The sequence below is a fragment of the Peromyscus leucopus genome, chromosome 7 (assembly GCF_004664715.2).
Source record: "Peromyscus leucopus breed LL Stock chromosome 7, UCI_PerLeu_2.1, whole genome shotgun sequence".
In the NCBI taxonomy this organism is placed as follows: Eukaryota; Metazoa; Chordata; class Mammalia; order Rodentia; family Cricetidae; genus Peromyscus; species Peromyscus leucopus.
In genome coordinates, this window is record NC_051069.1 from 8,800,030 (window position 1) to 8,823,832 (window position 23,803).

The 23,803-nt window shown below is 54.5% G+C and overlaps 1 protein-coding gene across 2 annotated transcripts in view; it reads left to right on the top strand.

The window, feature by feature from the left end:
* The first annotated feature begins 595 nt into the window (after positions 1 to 595).
* The window catches only part of Smad6 (SMAD family member 6), a 71,035-nt gene continuing 47,827 nt past the window's right edge, over positions 596 to 23,803 (top strand). The window contains exons 1-4 of one of the 2 annotated variants that reach the window (XM_028866944.2): positions 596 to 1,069; positions 1,162 to 2,500; positions 10,280 to 10,336; positions 14,961 to 15,038. In XM_028866944.2, the coding sequence (XP_028722777.1) occupies positions 1,675 to 2,500; positions 10,280 to 10,336; positions 14,961 to 15,038 (961 nt within the window). In that variant the 5' untranslated portion in view covers positions 596 to 1,069; positions 1,162 to 1,674. The remainder of the gene's footprint in view (positions 1,070 to 1,161; positions 2,501 to 10,279; positions 10,337 to 14,960; positions 15,039 to 23,803) is intronic. The other variant, XM_037207415.1, reaches the window with a different exon arrangement.

Below are 23,803 nucleotides of genomic sequence, written 5' to 3' on the forward strand. Positions count from 1 at the left end.
TCCAAGAGCAAGAAGAGCACTCCCGCCTCTACCCCACCCTGTCCAAGTCCCCACCTCCGGCTATCCCGGAGCTCCCTCGATCGAAGTGTTCCCTAGTTCTGGGAAGTGGGTACGTGGAGCCTTCGTGGGTCACAGAAGATCCCACTACCCCAACTTCTCAGCCGCCCCCCCTAATCCCTCAGAGACGCAGGGCAGGAAGGCGCGCACACACGCCCATTTTTATTAGCCCGTGCTGAGGCTGGGGGGTTTGGACCGACTCTAAAGTGCAATGCGTGTTTGCAAGTTTGTGCACAAGCCGGGGAGAGGCAAAGGGCTGCTTTGGACTCCGGGTCGCTGTGGGTTCACCGAGCAGAGCTGGGTAGCAGGGCGTGTGTGTGTGTGTGTTTGCTTGCGCGTGTACGGGATCGCTCGTATCCGTGCCCAAGGCGCGACGTGAGCTAGAAAGCGAGTCGCGGGCGCTGTAAGCCTCGAGGCGGGGGTGCCGGGGCGGGAGATGGGCGGGGGCCCGAGTTCGTCCCGCCCCGGGAACCAGCCCCCTCGGAGCCTGGGGCTCAGCAATGGGACGTGTTCTCCTTTAAGAGTTAAGAAACTTGAAACCTTGTTTGCGCAACAATCAGCGCCGCGGAGCCGCCAAAGTGTCTAGACTGGCATATGATGGGAGGCAGCCAATGACTCCGCGGCGCTCCTCCGGGGGCCCTCAGTGTGCGTTTGAGGAGAACAAAAAAGAGAGAGGGCGCCGAGCGGGGGAGCGAGCGAGGGAGCCGAGCCCAGAGAAAGAGCCGCCGGGCGCTGCCTCGCCAAACCTCGCTGGGACCGCGGGGCCACCGGGAGGCACTTTGGTGGAGGGGGGAGGGGGGGCGACCTCGGCAGCCGCGGCGCCCGAAGCGACCCAGCACAGCGTGGGGCGGGCTGCGACCTCTGCCTCGGTGGATTGCATTTTTAATTAAGGATTCCTAGCAGCTCTTGGGATTTTTTTTTACGGCTTCCACTCATGTGTTGACACCCGCGTTCAGGAGAGATTTGCCCCAAGTGCACCGAGCGCCCAGGACCTGAGACGGAATTGCTTTTCGTGCGTGCAAATCCAAGCATTTCGGGTTTTGTTTGGGATCTTTTTCTTGCTTTGCTTTGCTTTTATTTTTATTTTATTTTATTTCATTGCAGGGATCTGGAAGTTATCCACAAGCCTGAGTTTCGGATCCTGCAGGGAAAGCCCATGCAGCGTAGCACTTGGTTTTTGAAGGCAGAGTTGTGCAGACACATTTGGGGGTACAACGCAAGCGCTTTGTGCTCGTGTACCAGCCGCGCAACTTTTGAAGGCTCGCCGGCCCATGCGGGGTGTTTCTAGCATCGCTTCGCCCGCGACTCCCCTAAGGCTCCAGAGCGGCTGGAGTTGAGCAGTCCCGGCCCACCGCGGTCCATGTAGCCCGCTGGTCCCGCGCGGACTGCGGCTCGGCGCGCGCGTGTTCCCGCCGGCCCGGCCCGGCGCGAGTTCCCTCATGTTGCAGCCCTGCGGTGCCCCTTCGACGACAGGCTGTGCGCGGTCTGCACGGCGCCCCGCTGCAGAGCTTCATGTGGGGCTGCGGCCCGCGCAGCCGGCGCCTCGTTGAGGGAACGGACCCCCGGTAACCGGAGACCGCCTCCCCTCCCACCACCCCAGGCGCCAAAGGATATCGTATGTTCAGGTCTAAACGCTCGGGGCTGGTGCGGCGACTTTGGCGAAGTCGTGTGGTCCCTGATCGGGAGGAAGGCAGCGGCGGCGGCGGCGGCGGCGGTGGCGACGAGGATGGGAGCCTGGGCAGCCGAGCTGAGCCTGCCCCGCGGGCACGAGAGGGCGGAGGCTGCGGCCGCTCTGAAGTTCGCTCGGTAGCCCCGCGGCGGCCCCGGGACGCGGTGGGACCGCGAGGCGCCCCGATCGCGGGCAGGCGCCGGCGCACGGGGGGCCCCCCGAGGCCGGTGTCGGAGCCAGGGGTCGGAGCTGAGGGCTCCCTGCTGGATGTGGCGGAGCCTGGAGGCCCGGGCTGGCTGCCTGAGAGTGACTGCGAGACGGTGACTTGCTGTCTTTTCTCCGAGCGGGACGCTGCGGGTGCGCCTCGGGACGCCGGCGATCCCCCAGCCGGGCAGTCCCCGGAGCCAGAGGAGGGTGGCGGGCCTCGGAGTCGAGAAGCCCGCTCGAGGCTGCTGCTTCTGGAGCAGGAGCTCAAGACGGTCACGTACTCGCTGCTCAAGAGGCTCAAGGAGCGTTCGCTGGACACGCTGCTGGAGGCGGTGGAGTCCCGCGGCGGCGTGCCGGGCGCCTGCGTGCTGGTGCCGCGCGCGGACCTCCGCCTGGGCGGCCAGCCCGCGCCACCGCAGCTGCTGCTCGGCCGCCTCTTTCGCTGGCCAGACCTGCAGCACGCAGTGGAGCTGAAACCCTTGTGCGGCTGCCACAGCTTCGCCGCCGCCCCCGACGGGCCCACGGTGTGTTGCAACCCCTACCACTTCAGCCGGCTCTGCGGGCCAGGTGAGCGCGCGCGCGCACGGGGTCGCCTCGACCTGTGCCTTTATCTTCTTATCCTTGTCTGTGGCCACCTCTTTGTGGATGCTCTCGGGATACTCCCGGTACTGGGAGCCTGCAGTGGGTTGAGGAAAGCTGAGGGGTAGGTGTGTGTTTCAAATGGTACCTTCACTTGTAGCGCCAGCGAATTTAGAAAGGGGCACGTTCGGGTTTCTGTATGCAGCTTCTGGGACTTAAAGTAGACTGCAGCTTTGGGAAACGGGATAGCAAGCCATGGAGAGGCCAAAAGAGTAGACGACATCTCCCTTTTGGGGGATTCACCCCAGCCGGTAATCAGCTTCTAGCATTGTGTGTATATTCCTATACACCAACTGTGCTTTTCTGCATATTCCTATACAGTACCCCAGGTAGGTATGTATGGCTGTGAAACTGTTTGCAGGCAACTCGTGCCCAGCGTCAAAAGTGTGTGCAAAATGTTCCACTTGTCCCTTCCTATGCTCTGAGCCTAGATTTCTGCAGGGCAGTCTCTCGTTTCCAACATCCTTTGGGCGTGGAATGCCAGGCTCCCCCATCCTCGTGGCTCTTAATTCTTGCCTTCAGCTTACCTCTAGAGTTGAGGGTCCTAGGGCACCTGAGAGCCAGAGGCTGCTTGCTCTTTTGTTACTAGCCTCTTTGTTCTCTTGGGATCTTCCGTACACACCCTACCAGCCTTGCTTACCTAGGCAGGCTCAGGTGCGGGAGCAGAGGTGAGGATAGATGAAGGCCTCTGGTGGGCGCGGAGCGCGCTCTCTCTCTCTCTCTCTCTCTCTCTCTCTCTCTCTCTCTCTCTCTCTCTCTCACACACACACACACACACACACACACACACACTTTTCTGTACCACAGGAAACACTCACCTTAGGGGAATACCTTGAAGGCATTGGAGGCTTTGCCGGGGAGAACGGGACAGGTAGTTCCAGGCTGTTGGCTCTGGTCAGTTCTTAGGTCTCCTGACTCAGTCTGGTAAGAGAACATGGACTCAGGAAGCTTGGCTTCTCCCTGTGTGTAGACGAGGGCCTAGTGTCATGAAGAGAAGAAAGTTTTCCTCCCTTCCGTGTGGTTCCTGACGTGCCTCCCTCGTGGTCAGTCTCTCCAGGCTCAAGGTAGACCTTGGGTAGTCCCTGGCTTTCTGAGCCTGGAGGCTAACTGAAGCTGCTTCCCCTGGAGGAAACTGCAATCTCTGTCTCTGGGGAGGAGGACCCTATTTGTGCGTGTATGGCCTCCTCTCATTTTTTTCCTAGTAGGAGATGGATGGTGGGGCCCACGACATTCTTCCATAAGACCCTAGTGGATTTTTTTTTTCCCTGTGACCAAGTCATAGTACTAACAAGTTGGTTGAGCATTTACTCTGTACCAGGTACTGAATGTGTATGTGTGGTGTGCGTGTGAGAGAGACAGAGACAGAGACAGAGAGGATTCATGCTGTCAAGAAATCCTCCGGGGAGGTGGGAAGAAGTGGGAAGGAGGTAAGGGGTGGGGCTAGGTCAGTGGTCTGAGCCTCCGGGAGGGCTGTGGGTGTGGCTGTAACTGGATCACCTCTGGGAGGGCCACGCCTTTAACCTGGAGCAGCCTCCGAGGAGGGGGGTGGGCCTAAAGAGGGCTTCCTCAGGTGGGTGGACCGGATAAGGAGGAGCAAACCGCTGGAGGCCTTGGGACCGGACCCCACTCAGTTCCTACTCTTAGCACTCAGAATTGGCCCTGCGTGGCCAGGGCGAAGTTGAGAGGGACCTGAGGAACTATAGAATCTGGACCTCGGCTCTGTCCAGACAGTGACCTTGGATGAGTGTGTATGTGTGGGAGGGCTCTAGAGACATTTTAATTCTCCTGAGTATTGGAACTTAATTCCCTGCTTCCCTCAAGAGGCACTTCCCCCTGGGGCTTGGGGGAAGGCATGCACCATGAGTCTATTCCCTGCCTCTTCTGGCCACGAACCTAGGAGGGCCCTAGTCTGCCAGCTGGGGGCACCTCTGAGGATGTGGGAAAGAAGCAAGAGTTTCCAGTATGCCCGGTTGACCCTCTTGCCTTCTCTGGGAGTGGGGACTGGGGAAGCCCTTTGCTACGCACTCCGCCCCCGGGGCTGGCCGCCAGCCTGGCTCCTCGAAATGGGCGGGCACATAGCTGGGGTTCAGCCGAGCGCGTCCTGATAAGGAGACCGCTCCTCCCCACTTTCCAGCTCAGGGAAAAGGGCTGGGGCATGGGGCAAGCCGGCAGGCAGACAGACAGACTGTCTGATCGCGCATACGACTGGAGCAAAGTGCATGGGAACACCCAGCGCCAGTCATTCGTGCCTGGCCTCCGCCCCCAAGGACTCCCAGTGTCAAGACATGTGGGAAGTCCAGTCCCCTTCCTTTCTGAGCCTGGCCTCCTCTCATCTGTAAAGTTCTGGGTTGGCCTGAACAAGTGAGGTGAAGAGGTGACAGGTTCCAGGCCCCATGGGCTTTGTCTTAGAAACTAGTGTCCTGAACACCAGGCTCAGTGCGGGACAGAGTCCGGAGGCCTCTGGGAGCGATCTTTCCTGGGCCTTTCTGGTTAGGACTAAAGGCAGCGCTGAGCTCAGTGGGTTGCCTATGTGGACGGAAATGTGGAGAAATACTTTAATCACAGCTCTGACCTGTTTATAGAGTTCCTTTCTCCTGCAAGTATCCATTAACTCTGGAATGAATCTCCTGCTCTCTGCTTCCCTACTTTTTTTTTTTTTTCTGTAATTATATTCAGTAAATTACTATTATCCAAATTGTGCCCGGGAAAGAGAGAGAGAGAACTTCTAAAGGGCTGGAGGAGGCTGCTTAGGAAAACACAGGGTTCCCAGGCCAGGCCTGGAGGAATTAGAATGGGCTAGAAAGTTTTTCCTTTTATTTGGCCTGGCATTATCCCTTTGAAATGAGATCAATTTCAAGTTGGGCTTCCCGGCCCCGCCCCGCCCCCTCGCGGCCCCTCGGCCTGTCTGTCTGCTCCCCGCTCCTCTCTTGGAGGTGAGGAAGCCGTGATAATGCCCAGTTTGCCTCTTGCTGGCGCCAGCCGGCTGCGCTGTTTATCTGGCTGCTGGGGGAATCTGGGCAGTTAGGCTCCTTGGCCTTAAAGCGCCAGGAGCTCCTTTTCTGCCCTCCCGATCCTCGGGCTTGGGGTTGGAGCCTGTCGGTTCCGAGGGAAGAAGAAACGGGTACCCAGGAGCCCCCCTCCCTCCCGCCTGTCACCCCTGGGGAGGGAGAGAAGTCCCAGGCCAACGTGTGGATCTTGTCCTACAGCAAAGAGCTGTCCTGCAGAGATGGGTGGGAAGTGATAGAAACTCCCGCCAGGCTCAGAAGAGAGGCTGCTGCGAACTTTGTTCTGGCCTCACTTGTATCTGGATCCCAGAAGGCTAGGTAGCCCCTGAGGGCTGACCAGAGAGGGGCTGGACTGGGCTGATTGATGCTGTTGACTCCTGACTGACTACTCAGCCTTTGGAGGAAGTTAGGGGATTCTTTTAGTCCATGCCTAGGGCTGGAGGTCTGAGGGGCTTGGAGTTTCTGAGGTCTTTCTCTTTTTCTCTCATCCATGTCCAGTTCTCTCAGAGGAGTATCTTGCAGAGGCTGGAAGTGTTCTGTTAGAGTTTACAGTGTGTAAATTACTTCCAAATCAACATAACTCTTAACAAGAGCTAGGATAGAATCTTCTAGACAGTGGATGGAGAGCTAGGGGTCAACTTGAAGATTCTCTTCTGATCCTATGTCTTCACCCAGTGGAGGACTCACCTAGCCTGCCTGAGTTACGTGTCCTGTGGTTCCATTTTCTTAAATCCTGGAGGGTGTATGGGAGGGGAGTGGGAACATGACGGTTAAGAATGACTGGTATTGTTCCCAGCACATCATTCATAACAGCAAAATGTGGAACCAACCCAAACGTCCATTAGCCGATGGATGGATAAACAAAGTGTGATGTAGCCACACAAAGGAATATCATCCAGCCATAAAAAAGGGTGAAGTGCTCGTCCGTGCCAAGGCCTGGATGAACCTGAAGAATGTAGTGCTGAGTGAAGGAAACAGACACAAAAGGCTCTGTAGCGTATGATTTCATGGACATGAAACTCTTCAAATAGGCAAATCCATAGAGACAAAAAGTAGATGAGTGGTTGCCTGGGCTTTGGGGTTGGAATATAGGACGTGATTGCTAATGAGGATAGGGTTTCTTTTTGTGGTGGTGGAAATGTCCTATAATTAGATCATGGTGATGGTCACACAACTCTTGGAATGTACCCCAAACAACCAAATTGTTAACTTTAAAAGGGTGAATCTTGTGAGCTGTGAGTTTCTCCCCCCTCCCCTCCCTTAAGATTGCCTGGTCTTGGTCTCCACCAGCAATAGGAGGGCGGCTTGTGTGGCTGCCTTCCAGCATGGCCTTGGGCGGGCCCGTTACTGGCTGGATCTCAGGTGTCCCATCGATTAAAAAAAAGGAGCTGAGAGCTTTTGGTGGTGGGGCATGCCTGTAATCCCCGTGCTGAGGAGGCAGAGGCAGGAGGATGCACGATGCCTGTGAGGCTAGCTTGAGCTATGCATTGAGACCCTGTTTCCGAGCCAAAATAAATCAAAGTTAAATTAAAAAGGAGTTGAGTTTGGTGAAGCCCCAACCCCTTTGATCTCTGACAGGCCGGAGCTCTGTATTCTGGGCTGGTGACTATAAGCCTTCTTCTTTTTACTTTCTGGAAGGATCGGTGGTTAGACGATGTCCCTCCTAGAAGCTTAGCTGGTCTTTCCCTGGCTGCATGTCTGCACTTCGGGCTTATCTGTTTTCTTTCTGTCTCACTGATGATGTTAGGAGCCCCTGCCTCAGGTGTGACTGTGGGGAGTGGGTGCTTCGGAAGGAGGAACATCATCAGCACTTTAAAATCCTTGGGCTGGGTGGTGGTGTTGCACGCCTTTAATCCCAGCACTCGGGAGGCAGAGCCAGGTGGATCTCTGTGAGTTCCAGGACAGCCTGGTCTCCAAAGCGAGTTCCAGGAAAGGCGCAAAGCTACACAGAGAAACCCTGTCTCAAAAAACCAAAATTAAAAAAAAAAAAAAATCTCTGTAAGAGACACTGGGGATGGCCAGGGATATGCCTGTAATTTGTTTAGGAGGCAGAGACAAGAGGATTAGTAGTTCAGGGTCATCCTTGGTTACATACTGAAATGCAGGGCCAGCCTGGGCTATATGAAACACTCTTTCAAAGGTTGGGTGGGGAAGGCTGGAATTGGTTACCAGTCGCATGTCACACTCTAGCTACTACCTCTGTTGCTGGAGACAGGTGTGGGGGCAGATGTCTCGCTGTGTCCTGGGTTTCAGGGGCTGTAAAAGAGGGTGTGTACCAGACATGGCTCTGGTTCTGGCTCCACAGCCAGTTCCCCAGGGAGTCACTTCCACTCACCAGGCCTCAAGTCTCCTCTATGCCGTGGGAACTCAGGCTCAGTCCCCTCTCCCTCAGAGCGCCAGGCCTTTCATTGCTGGGCCACTGGACCTGTCTCAGGTTTGGCCTCTGGGCTGAGGACCAGTGCAAGTAGCTCTTACTAAAAGTGTACAGTCTTCCTCCCTGTGTCCTGTGTGAGGTCGCTGGTCGGTACCTTTGGCTCTCCAATTCTTTCTCCCATTCTTTTGTCCCTGCCTGGAAACCTGAGTCAACACTGGGTGTGCAGAGGGGCCCTTTGGAACAATGAGGCTGAAGTCAAGCCTGGGCGCACATCTCAGCTCTGCCGTGATTGTCTTGGGTGGCAGGAGGCAGTCAGTTTCCTCATCTGCAAAATGGGAATGTGGATACCATCTTAGGTATTTATTTTTTATCTCTGAGAAAAGATTACATCGAAGCAGGTGTCTGACGAGCGTGATTAACCTTCGTGTTCTCGAGGGCTATAAGAATTAGAGATAGGGCTGGATAGTTGGCTCAGCAGTTGAGCACTGGCTGTTCTTCCAGAGGACCCAGGTTCAAGTCCCGGCACCCACATGGCAGCTCACAAGTGTCTGTAACTCTAGTTCCAGGGCTTGTGACACCCTCACACAGACATACACGCAGACAGAATACCAATGCACATAAAATAAATAAATCTTTAAAAAAAAAAAAGAATTAGAGACAATAGAGAGACTTCAAAGTGCCTGGCATAGAGTGAATGTTCGGATCTCTTCAGTGTCTTTGCCCTATTTGACCTCTCCTGTGACCCCTGTCCACAGAGAGTCCCTGCTCTAGACTCAGAGCCTTGACTGAGGAAGCCACTTCTGGCTGCAGAGGACAGGTTGGCAGGAGAGGGAGGCCTCCTTTGGGTGTCTGGAACGCACATAACTAATGCTCCTCTAACTAATGGTGCCTTATTATAATTGCGAAAACACTCATTACCCGGTGTCGTTCCTGATACCCACCTAATAATAGTTATTACCCCTTTATTACTGTGGAGTCTGCTTTAGCTTGCGATCTGATGGGGTTCAGTTTCATTTATGGAAAATGGAGGGTCATTTCATTCACCCAGATTGTTACTTAGTTTAGCAAATTGTTACTTCCCGGTAAAGCAAGAGCCTAAGAAATTCCTCTGAAGGCAAAGTGTATGTTTTGAAGGAGGAGTATTTTAGGCAAATGAAAGGCCGCCGGAAGGAAAACACCATAGACAATCAGGAATCAAGAGTCTGAGCTGGAAAGCTGGGACCCACCCCTGGCCTTTCTTTACAAAAAACGAGAGACTGAGGCCAGAGTCTGAAGTAACTGGCTTAGAATGTGAAGGCATCCAGGGTCCCAGTAGCCACCCAGGAATGGTGGTTCTCATGTGGATTAAATACTTTTTAAAATTTATTATTGCTATCATGTATGTCGTGGGGGGTGCAGACATGGCATGAAACACATGTGGAGGTCAGAAGATGACTTGAGGCCGTCTGTTCTCCCTTCCACCAGGTGGGTTCTGGGGATCAAACTCAGGTCCTTAATCTTGGCCGCAAGCTTCTTTACATGCTGAGCCATCTCGCCAGCCCCCTCCCCGCCCTTTATTTCCTCCCCACCACGATTCCATGTGTGGCCCTTCTGAACTCTGATTTGGCTTGTTGAACTTAGCAAGTAAAAATTTAGCGCCGGGCGGTGGTGGCGCATGCCTCTAATCCCAGCACTCAGGAGGCAGAGGTAGGCGGATCTTTGTGAGTTCGAGGCCAGCCTGGTCTACAGAGTGAGATCCAGGAAAGGCGCAAAGCTGCACAGGGAAACCCTGTCTCGAAAAACAAAACAAACAAACAAACAAAAAATTAGGATACCCATTCAGTTTTCATTCCACACAACACAAAATTCCAGCATAAGTATATCCCAGATATTGTAAGGCCTGTGCTTATGCTACTGAGAGACCATACTCGGTGTTTAGCCCAAATGCAAACAGAACTGAGCCTCCTTGTATATCATCTGGCAGCCCGAGCACGGACTCCTGCCTTGTGTTTTTCTAGTTGTGACGATAATAAAGGTGCTGTTTATGGGAGTGTGACCAAGAGCTGTGCTAAGCATTTTGCATATGCTATCTTTTGCCCTTCTGGCAAAACCAAGAGGTCTATGATTATCACCCCTGTTTTATAGTTGAGGAGGTCATCTTAGAGAGGCGAGGGAACTCTCCGGAGCTCCCAAAGCATAGGTGGCATAAGTAGGAACTGAGCCCCAGGGAGCGGTAGAGATGGTGGGCGACACGGAAAACATCCTGGGGTCAGAGGTTATTAGTTGCGGAAACTGATAGTTAAAAGCACGTGGAACACCAGGTGTGACATGTTGTATCCTGTCTTCCAGAATCACCGCCACCCCCCTATTCTCGGCTGTCTCCTCGTGACCAGTACAAGCCACTGGGTAAGTGTGCCCTCCCCTGGAGAGGTGGGCTGAATTGGGTGCATTCAAACGGGGTGAAGTTTTACAAACACTCCCACGGGTTGGGCTGCTGCAGAGAGACTATTTACATCTTCAGATTCCAGGCTTCTCGTTAACCTCTCCATGACCTTTAAACATGGGCCTGTGGGAGATGAATGGGTTCTGACTTCAGCTGCTCTTTGGAGGTGGGTTGGAATTTCTGGGTCTCTTTCCCTTCCTTCCTCCCCCAGCCTGGAGTTACTGTCCACCAGTGTGTTAATTGGGAGTGTGACAGGCAGATAGGGGATGGATTCTTTGTTAAGCAGTGTCTGTCCTTGTCCCCTACCTGGACAGGTAGACAGGTGGCTTGACTGTCTCCAGGGAACTTAGTGGAGAGGGTGTGTCGTTTCAGATAAGTCCTGTGCAATGGCAAGACGGATTTTCTCTACAACCTTGGGGTGAAGTGTCAGCTCATGTTCTGGGGTGCACACATACAATTTTAAAAGAAGATGAGGGGCTGAAGAGATGGCTCATGGGTTGAGAGCAATTTGCTGCTCTTGCAGGGAGGGGATCTGGGTTCAGTTCCTAGCACCTACGCTAGGTGGTTCCCAACTGCCTGTATCTCCAGCTCCAGGGAATCCAGTGCCCTCTTCTGGCCTCCAAGGGCACTTGCTTGCACGTGATGCACGTGATACACTCATGCACACACACTTACACACAATAACCAACTAACTAAATATTTAAAAGCAGAGATGCCCTAGGTCCTGGGCTCTCCTCAGTGGATATAGAGTAGTGATGTAGTCTGCAGAGTTCCAGTAGCAGGTGAGCTGGCCTGAAGAGTTCCCACAGAGCAACTTTGTGACCAGCCATCACTGTGAGACCCAGGCCTCCGAAGTCCATTGGCATGGTGTGGGTGCTAGAACATTCCCAACTGAGCACCAAGAATAAGTTGATGGTAGAAGCATCCTCTCTGGAGTGTGTGAGCTCTGGCTGGAAGGTCACCTTCAGGGTCATGGACTCAGGGGTCACCCCAAGTTCCTTCCAGCCCTTCATCCCCCAGTGAGGTCAGAAATATACCCACCCCAGAGTTGCTTGAGGAGTTTGATCCATGGCCAGTGGGGTGAGGGCTGTCCCTCAAGGGTGTGGGAGGTAGTGGCTGAGCAGTGGTCTTTGTTCCAGCTGTGTGCCCTGTGCACAGGGAGGTTTGCTTACTTCTTTAGGAACTAGAGGGGTCATGGTCTTGTGGTAGATGAGGAGGAGCCAGCTGAGTGAGGAGAGGGAGACCCCTAGCTGAGGAGCTGCAGGGCTGAGGAGCCGCAGGGCCGAGGCACCAACCCCGGGGCAGCCACGGCTCAGGCCGTCTTCCTCATCTCCCTGCCATAGGCCAGCCTCAGCATCTCCTAAGTCAACACAGTGATAGTTGTCCTAGAGAACATGCCTCTCTCCATTAGAGGAAGAAACAGTCAAAAGTTCATAAACAATGGCAGGATTATTGTTAAATCAGCTTGGGGGGAAACGGACAAGCCCCAGAGAGTGACCATTTGGAAGCTAACAGGTACCCCATTATTTCACAGGTGGGACACCGAGTCCCAGAAAGCAAGCATGACCCTTACTGGGGCTCACAGAACTCCATCTTAGCATAAGAGATAAGAATGGCTTTTACTAATTTGATCGATTGAGACAGGATCCCCTTATAGAGTCTAGACTGGCTTTGTTTCAAACTCTCCATCCTCCTGCCTCAGCCTCCTGCTTGCTGGAATTACAGACATGGCACTGCTGTGGCTGGCTCTGTTTTTATTTTTTTAAACGATGTGGGGAAAAAAAAAATAAAGTTGCAAGAACATTCCCCCAAACATGAAAGGGGCACAAAATGTGGGTGGCCCGGAGGCAAGCAGCTGGATGTTCAGTCATGCCCCTCCAGTTGCCCCCAGCTGCTCTGTCTTGCTACCGTGCAGAGCTGAGCAAACGGGGCAGATTGTGAGGTTCTCGTGGTTGAAGGTGCTTACTCTGTAGAAGAAGGTGGTGACGTCACTCTGGTACTGCCGGCTGTTGCTGGAGGTGCATCTTGAGCTGGGGCTCCAGATCCTAACCACGATCCCTCCATGGCTTAAGGTGCTGTCAGAGGCGGGGGGAGATCTGGGAGAGATTTCTTTCTATAGCAGCCACCACAGGAAGGCTGCCTTTCCTGACCTCAGTGGAAAGTCTAGATCTGTGGGCTCGGCCAGGGTGTGACAGGTACTCAGTACCGAGTAGCTTCAAAAGGTAGAAGCCACTTGCCCTTCCTGTAGCTCAGAATTGTCTGTCATTCCTGCTCCAGGGTACACACATACATGGAGACACACACCTACACATAATTAAAAATAATACAAGTAAATTTTTAAAAAAGTAGTAGGACCCAGCTTTGAGCTGGTGATGCTCCTTCAGATGAGAAGCGGTGTCGAGGCTGCAGGCGTTCTGCACTGCGGACGGTGGGTGTTAAATGCTAACATGGTTCAGTCAGTAGAGTGCTGGGACATAAATTCAACCCCACCGTGAAGAGGCCGAGACGGGAGTTCTCCCGGGACTCGCTGACCAGCCAGCCTAACCTACTTAGTGAACTAGGCCAGTGAGAGACCCTGCTCATAGAGCAAGATGAGGAATGGCACCCAAAGCTGACTTCTTTTGGGGGGCGGGGAGGAGGACAGAGTTTCTCTGTGTGGTTTTGGTGCCTGTCCTGGATCTTGCTCTGTAGACCAGGCTGGCCTCGAACTCATAGAGACCTGGCTCTGTCTCCCAAGTGCTGGGATTAAAGGTGTGCGCCACCAATACCCTCAAAGCTGACTTCTATGTCTACACACAGGTACAATGTGTACCTACAAACGTGCAAACAACACACACACACACACACACACACACACACACACTACAAAATTTTAAATCTTTATCATTGAAGGTTTTTTTTAAGATTTTCCTGTGTCTTTATTTTCAGTACTGTTACCAGCAGATAATATTTTTGTATGCCTTGAGAAATAGTGCAGTATTTAAAAAAAGGAAATAATTATTTCCTTTACCTTGAATTACTTCTTTTTCTTTTCTTTTCTTTTCTTTTTTTTGAGACAGAGTTTCTCTGTGTAGTTTTGGTGCCTGTCCTGGATCTCACTCTGTAGATCAGGTTGGCCTCGAACTCACAGAGATCCACCTGGCTCTGCTTCCTGAGTGCTGGAATAAAGGCGTGTGCCATCACTGCCCGGCGAATTATTTCTTTACACACACACACACACACACACACACACACACACACACACACACACGCACACAAAACTAGTTCATGTCTGTGCCTCCCTGATCACAAGACCAGGAATCAAAATAAAACCCAGCATCTGGCAAGTGGGAAATGAAAAAAAAAAAAAAAAAAAAGAAGCCAAATTGGTTAATGTTTCATCGTTTCTGCTCTTCTAGCCATGCGGAAAAAGGGGGGAAAATTCCTGCAAGATGAAATGGAATTCTAGCCAGCCTAAGCTGAGGGAATTGTCCCAGGAATTCCCAGCCCCTGGTGGCTGCTGGGCCAGCTGGGACTAGCCCAGCCAGATCTGGTTTGTGTTGGGTGACCAGAAGATAAAAAGGTTTCAGGCCTCCTGGTCCATGCCTTCTCAACTCCTGGTCAGGCCTGTCCTGTCCTGGGGACAAGCCCACACTGCTAATTGCAGAGGCCCAGACCTAAGGGGAAAAACTTCCCAAGTCTTCCCACCCCCGAGAGCATCGGTTTGTGAAACCAGTGGGGTAGAAAAGGTTCCCTTCCATCTCTGCGCATGGCACTCGGGATGGCCGGTGACGCATGCCACGTGAAGTACTTAATTAAGCCTGAGTGCAAAACCCAGCCCAAGCTCCACAGGCCGTTTTGATGTTGGGGAGTGGGAGAGGTGAGGGAGACAGACAGCAAAAGTTAATGTGAGAGCAAACGCTTGGGTCGTAATTAGAGGCGTGTGGGGACAGAGGGGGCTGGTGATTTGTTGCGTTTCTCCGGCTCCAGGAGGAAGAAAGGAAGGGAAGAAGGAAAGAAGGAAGGAAGCAAGAACCAACAACTTCAAGAATTTTAATGGTTGTGATTAAGTTGAGCAGCTATGAATTGTTCAGGGACTTAATTTAACCTTACCCAAACAGGCTGCAAGTTGGTGCTTGCTCAGTCCCTGAATGTGGACTGTGTCTGTGGTCAGGGCCACCGAGGCTCTTCCAGGTGTCAGGGTCACAGCAGTCTGCGTTTTTCCGGAAGGGTTCTGGGGCTAGATGTTTGGCCTGGTCCGGGGTGGTCCTGAGGCTGGACCACAGAGTGGCGTTAGTAACTTGTGAGGGGTCTGTGGGTTGTAGCTCAGTTGGTAGAGTGCTTGCCTGACGTACATGAAGCCCTGGGTTTGATTCCTGGCACTGCATGAACTCAGCTTGGTGGTACATGCCTGTAATCTCAGCATTTAGGAGAGCAAGACGATCAGGAGTTCAGGTCATCCTTGGCTAGGTACTGAAATCAAGGTCAGCTTGGACTACGGGAATAAATTTATACTAAGTAAGTGGTCACCAGGGACATCTGCCCTTTGTGCATGGGAACGGGTGCCTTTCGGCCAACTGAGCTCTCTTTCTTTTCCCCCTCGAACAGATCTGTCCGATTCCACATTGTCTTACACTGAAACCGAGGCCACCAACTCGCTCATCACCGCTCCGGGTGAATTCTCAGGTTGGCATGTTTCTTCTTCTCACTCGTGGCTGTGGGCGGCGCCGGTGGGGACCGATGTGGGTGCACTGATGGAAGGATTTTGATTTCTTGTGATTTGTGTGCTCTTATCCGCCCACTCTGATGTGACTGGGAAGATGGCCAGTGCGTGCATGCGTGCGTGCGTGCATGCGTGCTAAGGACTGGGTGTGGTGTTGCATGCCTCTCAGCCTCTCAGTACTGAGGAGGTTGAGACAAGAGGAGGTGAAGGCCAGCTTGTGCTACAAAGCTGTGTGGTTTATGTGGGGAGAAACTTGAAGATAATGACTTGCCAGATTTTAACCTGGTGTCTCCCGTGTCTTTCTCATTCCCATGGCTTAGACAGGCCCCTCCATCTCTGTAGCCGGGGACACTTCCCTGTAACTGGAGGCCTCAAGGTGGATGGGTCACAATAAGTTGTCTTCTCTCCGTGCCCAGGGGGAGGGCCTGTGGGTAAGCAAATGGGATAGCGTGGGCAGACTGGCAAGGGAGGAGTTTGCTAAAGGCTGCGGGTGCCTGTGCCCCGTACTTGGCAGTGGATGGCAGGCAGGAAGCCGGGGGAAGGAACCCCGGCTTTGGTGGTGTCCCCTAACTGTCTGAAATTCCCAGCTGGTGGTCCTAAGTCCCCCCACATTCAAGGGAATTCTTGTGAGAGGGTGGTTAGGAGGAGCAGGCAGGAGGGCCAGGGACTTGTGTGGCGAGGTCCGTGCGGCCTTCTGGGAGCAAGGTGGGTAGGGTGTGCTGTGTGGCAGCTGGGCCCGGGGCCCCGGGGGCGGGGGCGGCTAGCCGGGCCTCTGCTTCTTTTCCTGACTCCACACCCAAGCTATAAAAGCAAGGTAATGAGAATGAGTGGTCACCGGCCGCCAGGCTCCACCCCAGCACCTTACATAGTCCCACTCGTAGGCATAGTGACTCCTTGTGTCCCTCGGGGCCATACAGCAGCCTTCGTGGCCACAGGAACCTCGCTGCTCAAGCCTGAGCTCCTTGTTACTGTTGTGCTACGCCCCACCCCCTCCCCCTCTGAGACGGTGCCGTGTAGCCTGAGGAGTTCCCTCGCTCAGTTCTCATCCTCCTGGTGATTCGAAGGTGACGCAGTCTGCCCGCTCCCAGACACCTGTCCATTTCCCTAGCCTCGAGCCCTTCCCCGGTCCGTCCGTCCCCTCGCCTTCCCACAGTCCAGGAGGAAACCTCAGGAGCACGGCTGTTTTAAGAGATAGAGACAGACAGCAAGACCCTACAGTGAGCTCATGGCCGCGATGGTACAGGAGTCCAGGTCTCCTGTCTGCTCTCGGGGCCCTGGGCCCCTAATCAGGCCACTTTGCTCTCTCCTCTTCCTGTTCGGTATATTCTCTCTCCCTCAAAGACCCAGCCCAGGTAGCTGGGTGTGGTGGCGCACGCCTTTAAGCCCAGCACTCAGAAGGCAGAGGCAGGCGGATGTCTGTGATTTAGACCAGCCTGGTCTGTAGTTCCAGCCAGCTGGGGATACATGGTGAGACCTGTCATAAAAACAAAAACAAACAAACAAAAAACAAAACTAACCACACACACACACACCATGACAAAACAAAAACAAAAACAAAACATGTTGAAGATCCAGCCAGGTGACATGAAGTTAGACCACAAACCATTCTTTCTCATCTGTCCATGCAGGCAGATGCCACATGCGACTCTGAAACCGGGACTCTGATTTTTTTTTTTTTTTCATTTATGATTCTGGGTTCCTGCCAGCTCTCATGATGGTTGTTAGCTGAGTTACCTTGGTGTCGATTGCAGGACAGATGGGCACCTTGACGTCCTCTTTCCTTGTTAATAGTGGAAACTTGTGTGTGTGTGTCTTTCACAGTGTGTTTGCATTTGTGAGCTTCCTTGATTCCAGAGGAGGCCGGCCTGGTGCATGATTCCTGCGTAAAGGAGTAGACCTCCAGAGGCCTTCCCTCAGCCTGGCCCCTGCAGAGAGCACCACCCCAGCATGTAGGGACTGTAGGCTGGACTGTGTTAGGGTGGCCTGTGCCGGGGATTTCTGCCCCGATGTCTCAGAGCTGAGTCTGTCGTACTGGGCAGTGAGGAGGCCATTGCTGGTCTTGACTGTCATGAAGAAAACGAGTCTAGTGGTTGGCATGCTGAGAGGCTGAAAGATGGGGGAGGAAAGTTTGGGGTCCCCCACATGGGAGGATGGGATGAGGTGGCGGTGGGCTTCGGGCTGGGCTCCTGATGGCCTGAGTAAGCAAGTGGAACGTTTTCTGTGTCCTCCTGGCTTTGGGCTGTCACACTAAAGGAAAGACTCAGGACAGGGGACCCTTGCCGGTGGGGCAAGGCCCCAGGAGGTAGCAGGCCTTGCTGGATAGTGGAGTCACGACTACTTCATCCTGTGGGGAGAGAGTGATGTCGCACAGGAGCGAATCGAGGGATGTGAAGGCCGGAGACAGAGTGGGCACAGGGTGTGGGTCAAGCCGGGACATTTGATGGTCAGGGACCACTGGGGTGGTTACGGTGCTGGTGGTCATGTTGGTGGCCCTTGACCCGCACACTCAGATCAGTACTGGCCGTCCTTTATCTCCTTGACTCTGTTCTATCATCCAGTGAGACAGCTGGGATCCTTCCAAGTGTACCCATGGGGTCCCTTCTGGAACAGTACCCCAAAGCCCCATCAGACGGTCTCCTCTGCACTACTTCCTCTCGCTGCTGAGTGGCCAGCCCCAGTGCCCAGATTGTACACAGGGAGGCTTGGGCAGAGCAAGCTGGCAGAGGCTTGGACAGCTTCAGTGCCCGGGCTGGGGTGAGGGCTCGCTGGCACAGGACTCATGCTTCTGTGGCAGCCACTGAGCAAGCCTGCCAGCCGACTGTGCCATCCTTCTGTGCTCCTGAGGGCTTGGTGCCCCCCGAGGGCCTGGTCTCTCTCACATCGCAGCATAGACGTCTTGCACACAGTGACAGTCACAGCCTGGACGAACTTCCAATGTCTCTGCAACTCCTGTTCAGAGTCCCTCTGTTCTTCTTTCCTGTCCTGTGACTGAGGCTACATAAGGGGGATGGCAGGATTTAGGGGTTAGTCACAGGCCTTGGCAGGCAAGGACGAATAAGGAGCTGCAAGAAAGGGAGCGCTCCTATAATCTCATTTCACAGAATGAGGTCGTGGGGTGCACTTGGAACTCTGGTGCTGTGGTCTCCTTGCTTCATTTGGATCTGGGGTACTGTCCCCTGGCTGTCCAGAGTCCCCTTAGGAGTTCGGTCTCAGCAGCATGGGCTCTCAGTTGGGCTCTGTGATCTACATGGGGGAACTGAAGGTCAAAGGGCACATGTGACTCCACCAAGGTCATTCAGGTGGGAGAGGTGGACGTGGACCATCACCTAGATTCTGTAGACCCTCATGCCCAGGGTCTTTAGTGGGATTTGGGTAAAACCACTGGCCTTGAGGTCTCTTTGGGGAGTGTTCTAGGAGCTTTGGTCTATGGCTTCCCTGCTTCGCTTGGCTCCCCTGGCTATCCAGAGTCCCATTAGGCATCTTCTTTACAGCACTAACATTCCTCTCCTGCTCCCCTGACTTCAGTTAATTTGAGGGTGAAGTATGATGAGCTAAAGAAACTCACACCGAGGTGTGAGTGGCTGTGAGTTACCCTCTGCTGCTCTCATTCAAAGGACTGCAGATTGAGAGGGCCGAGGGAACTGGTGCTTTGTTCCAAAGAAGGCTGTGGGACAGGTGAGATTCTCCCAGCACCCCCTACGCCAGCCTAGAAGAAGAGCGTGCTCCTGAGATGGGAATTCTGTGTCCTGGCTGGGTGGAAGAAGAAAGGAACCTCTGCCAGTCCAGGCTGTGTGCTGGCTGTCCGGGCTGTGTGCTGACTGTAGGCTGTGTGCTGACTGTCCGGGCTGTGTGCTGACTGTCCGGCTGTGTCCTGTCCGGGCTGTGTGCTGACTGTCCGGGCTGTGTGCTGGCTGTCCGGGCTGTGTGCTGACTGTCCGGGCTGTGTGCTGGCTGTCCGGGCTGTGTGCTGGCTGTCCGGGCTGTGTGCTGGCTGTCCGGGCTGTGTGCTGACTGTCCGGGCTGTGTGCTGGCTGTCCGGGCTGTGTGCAGACTGTCCGGGCTGTGTGTGCTGGGCTGTGTCCGGGCTGTGTGCTGACTGTCCGGGCTGTGTGCTGGCTGTCCGGGCTGTGTGCTGGCTGTCCGGGCTGTGTGCTGACTGTCCGGGCTGTGTGCTGACTGTCCGGGCTGTGTGCTGACTGTCCGGGCTGTGTGCTGGCTGTCCGGGCTGTGTGCTGGGCTGTGTGCGCGTGGGCTGTGTGCTGACTGTCCGGCTGTGTGCTGCTGTCCGGGCTGTGTGCTGACTGTCCGGGCTGTGTGCTGGCTGTCCGGGCTGTGTGCTGACTGTCCGGCTGTCCGGGCTGTGTGCTGACTGTCCGGGCTGACTGTCCGGGCTGTGTGCTGGCTGTCCGGGCTGGTGTGCTGGGCTGTGTGCTGCGTGGGTGTGGTGGGGGTGGGGGGTGGGGGTGTGGGGGTGTGTGCTGTGTGGGCTGGTCCGGGCTGTGTGCTGGCTGTCGGGCTGTGTGCTGCTGTCCGGGCTGTGTGCTGGCTGTCCGGGCTGTGTGCTGACTGTCCGGGCTGTGTGCTGGCTGTCCGGGCTGTGTGGCTGTCCGGGCTGTGTGCTGACTGTCCGGCGTGTGCTGACTGTCCGTGTGCTGACTGTCCGGGCTGTGTGCTGACTGTCCGGGCTGTGTGCTGACTGTCCGGGCTGTGTGCTGACTGTCCGGGCTGTGTGCTGCTGTCCGGGCTGTGTGCTGACTGTCCGGGCTGTGTGCTGACTGTCCGGGCTGTGTGCTGACTGTCCGGGCTGTGTGCTGACTGTCCGGGCTGTGTGCTGACTGTCCGGGCTGTGTGCTGACTGTCCGGGCTGTGTGCTGACTGTCGGGCTGTGTGCTGACTGTCCGGGCTGTGTGCTGCTGTCCGGGCTGTGTGCTGTGTCGGGCTGTGTGCTGACTGTCCGGGCTGTGTGCTGACTGTCCGGGCTGTGTGCTGACTGTCCAGGCTGTGTGCTGGCTGTCCGGGCTGTGTGCTGACTGTCCGGGCTGTGTGCTGACTGTCTGGGCTGTGTGCTGACTGTCGGGCGTGTGCTGACTGTCCAGGCTGTGTGCTGACTGTCCGGGCTGTGTGCTGACTGTCCGGGCTGTGTGCTGACTGTCTGGGCTGTGTGCTGACTGTCCGGGCTGTGTGCTGGCTGTCCTGTGAACTCTAGTCACTTAATGAGACTCTAGGTGGTGAGCCTCTGAGCACTTAGGCCTGCCCAATCCCATGGCGGGAGCGCCTGGCTGGTATCTTTACACCCCACCACCACCCTTTGGTGAATAATCAAGAGCCTATCAGACAATTAGCCCGATGTTTATTTAGTCCGGCATTGTCTGTATGCCGTATACGCTGCCGGTAGCGAGGACTAGGCAGTCCCTTCCGCTGGCCTTGACTGTGTGTGCTGCTGGCTGTTCAGCCTGAGCTGGATCAGTGAGGGCATACCCCTCCTTAGGAGGAGGTCGTACTGCTGCAGTGGTTGGGCCTGAGCTGGATCTGGTGTCTACCTAATTAGAAGCTCCCTAGGGACCCAGGCCCTTCTATCTGTACTTGCATTCTCCAAGCTAACAGTTTGGAGACAGGCTCAGAGAGATGAAGAGACTGGCCGTGAACCACCCAGCAAGCATTGGTAGCTGGAGCTAAGTCAAAGAGTAGGTGGACCTGTGTGTTTGTCCACCTGCCTCCTGGTAGGAATGGTACCTGTCCTGTGTCCTACTCAGCGGGACACTGTTGGCTCACATCTTCAGGCACAGATGACAATGTCACTGTCTCTCCTTGATGGCTGGGACCACACAGGTCTTGTCTAGCACAGGCTGTGTGTCTCTCTGTCTCTCAGGGCTCTACCAGCTTCAGCCAGCACACGTCTAGCCTTGCAGCAGTGGTGAGGGACAAGCAGGGGCTTCGTAATAGTTAGTTAGCTCTGGGCCGGGCGGTGGTGGCGGTGGTGGCGCACGCCTTTAATCCCAGCCCTCGGGAGGCAGAGCCAGGAGGATCTCGGTGAGTTCGAGGCCAGCCTGGGCTACAGAGCAAAATCCAGGACAGGCTCCAAAGCTACACAGAGGAAACCCTGTCTTGAAAAGCTAACACACACACACACACACACACACACACACACACACACCAAAACAAAAACAACAACAACAACAACAACAAAAACTAGTTAAAACCAGCTTGGGGTTCAAGTCCCTGCTCCTGCTTAGCCACCCTGCCCCTCAGTTTTCCCACTTGTGGAATGGGGACAATAATAACATGCCCTTTAAAGAAGGTAACTGAGCCCCTGGTCAGTTACCTGTGTAGTCCTGGGCGAGATGTGTGGCTGTTAAGGGGTACCTGGCCAGGAGACGAGACCTGTATCTATTCTTCCCTCCAGGTGCCCATATCAGGTGCTGTGGAAGGAGGCAATTAGGAGCAGAAGAGGGGTACCCATGTGGGGTTTGAAAGGATGGCTGGAAGTCTGTCATCATTCATTCATTCCTTCTTCCTTCATTCATTCATTCGTATGTGCATACACGTGTGGACTTGAGTGCCACAGTACATGTGTGGACATTACCTGACAACTCGCTGGAGCTGGCTCTCTCCTACTGCCCTGTGTGTCCTGGGGATCCACCTCAGTTGTCAGGCTTGGCAGCAAGCACTTTTATAAACCCCATGAGCCATCTCACCGGCCCTGGGTCAGAGTTTAGCCAACATTTTTACGTGCAGGGATATAGGACCAGCTCCGCGAGTTTCAGTAGCAGTCACACCTAGTGGCCAGGGGGGCTTGGGTGCTACTGTCACTGAATGGTGTTCTTGGGATGAGCCTTAGGGACACGGAGTGGTTTGGAGGGGGACGGAGACAGTGAGGAGGAGATGCTAGCGGAAATGATGGTTTTCATAGGCTTTGGAGTGAGAAGGATTTCGACACTCTGGGGCGGCGGGGCGGTCTCATACTTGCTCCTGGGGGCTCCCTGGATTAGAGAGGCACCTTGGGGTGGGGGTGGGGAAGTATGCCCAGTGCCGTCCCCACATGAACAGTGTAAGCCCTGCCCCAGTGTTCCTTTAAGTCTCCTTTTCCCCTGCTTTATGTTCCTCACGCTTCACGGAGGCTCCATTCTCCCAGGCTGGTTGCTGGAGGTGACAGGGCATGCAGAATGAAGGAAGAGGTGGCTTCTGTAAAAGGACCAAGTGCCTGCCGTGTGTGTGTGTGTGTGTGTGTGTGTGTGTGTGTGTGTGTGTGTGGTGGGGGGCCGGGGTTGCCTTCAGGAATATGCCGCGGAGCATCATGGGATAAGGCAGATTGCCAGGGTGGGTTCTGAGCTTAGCTTTGCCCTTTACTGCTGGGTGTCCCCAAGCAAGCAAGGTCCTTGCTTCCCATATCTCAGTTTGTGGTGCCGCACAGGAGCCCATTGGGTAGGAGATCTCAGGCTCCATGGTGCCGATGTGCCTGTGAATGTTGGTTCCAGTCCCTAGGCCTTAGGAGGAGGCTGGGTACAAATCTGGCCTTATGGCCTATATCATCTTAGCTGCTCTTCCCCTTCTTGTCCTAATGCACAGAGGTGGCTTGAGACACAGCTCCTCAGGAGGGAGAGGATTGGTGTCCTGGGTGCCAGAACCCTGTTGGGAATGTGGGTGTTAGGGAAAACTTCACAGAGCGGGCCATTCTGGGTTGGGTTTTGCAGGCTGACTAAGCGCTCGCTGGGAACAGACTGTAAGTGTTCTCTCAGTGAAGGGAACAGCTTGTGCAGAAACAGCTGAAGGTAGACGTGGGAGGGGTGGGAGGATGTGGAGAGACGAATCCCGAGCGGTTGTCCCTGTGTTGGAGGAGTGGTTAAGACAGAGTGGGCAGTATGGCCACGGGCCAGGGGACCCGAGGACATCCTTGGTCCTAAAGGACGTTGGCTTAGCATTAGGCTAGCCCACAGCGTGAGCAGAGAAATCCTGAGAGCGCGCATGGAGATGAAGACAGAGCAGTCATCATACACGGTTTAATGACCCTGGGAGCACAGAGCCCGGAGCCGGGCGCTTTCTCAAGTGCCATACATCCATGAGTTCATGGAATTTTCCAGCACCTCTGTGAGCAGCCACTTTATTAGCCAAATTAAAGGAAGAAATGACTGGGGCCCAGAGAGGTTGAATTGCTTGTCTTGGTTCACTCAGCTGGAAAGCAGTAGAATTTGGGAGCTGGGAAGCTTGGCCGGCCCCACCGTGGGGGTCTCCCAGTAGCTAATAAGGTACTCTGTCTGCCCTCTGGAAAGTGTAGGATTCAAAGTCTTTGAGCTTCTGGGCTTATTGGCCCTCAGGGAGCCAAGGTTCGGCATGAACAGATGTCTGTTCACTCCAGTGAGGGCACCGGTGACCAAAATAATATTTTGTCAGAGTCCGGCTTGGAGAACCGGTGAGTTGACTGGTTTGCTCCCAGAACATGGGTGAAGGGTGACCCCAGAGCAACCACATCACTGCTGAGTTCCACCCCATCGTGAATGGCGATGTCACGGAAGCCCATCACAGTCTCCTTTCTGTTAACATCGCTCTCATACACCCTGGCATCTTCCAAGAGCACACACGGCCGGGAAAGGCAGAGGGAGTAATCTTGTGACCCTCGCCTCCCTCTCTCTAACTAGGGAGTGTCACCAGCTCCTTGACCATTACTGGACCTAACTATCACTGTGTTGTTCTGCTGAACTAGTTGCCCTGGCTACCAGGCTAAGATGTTGAG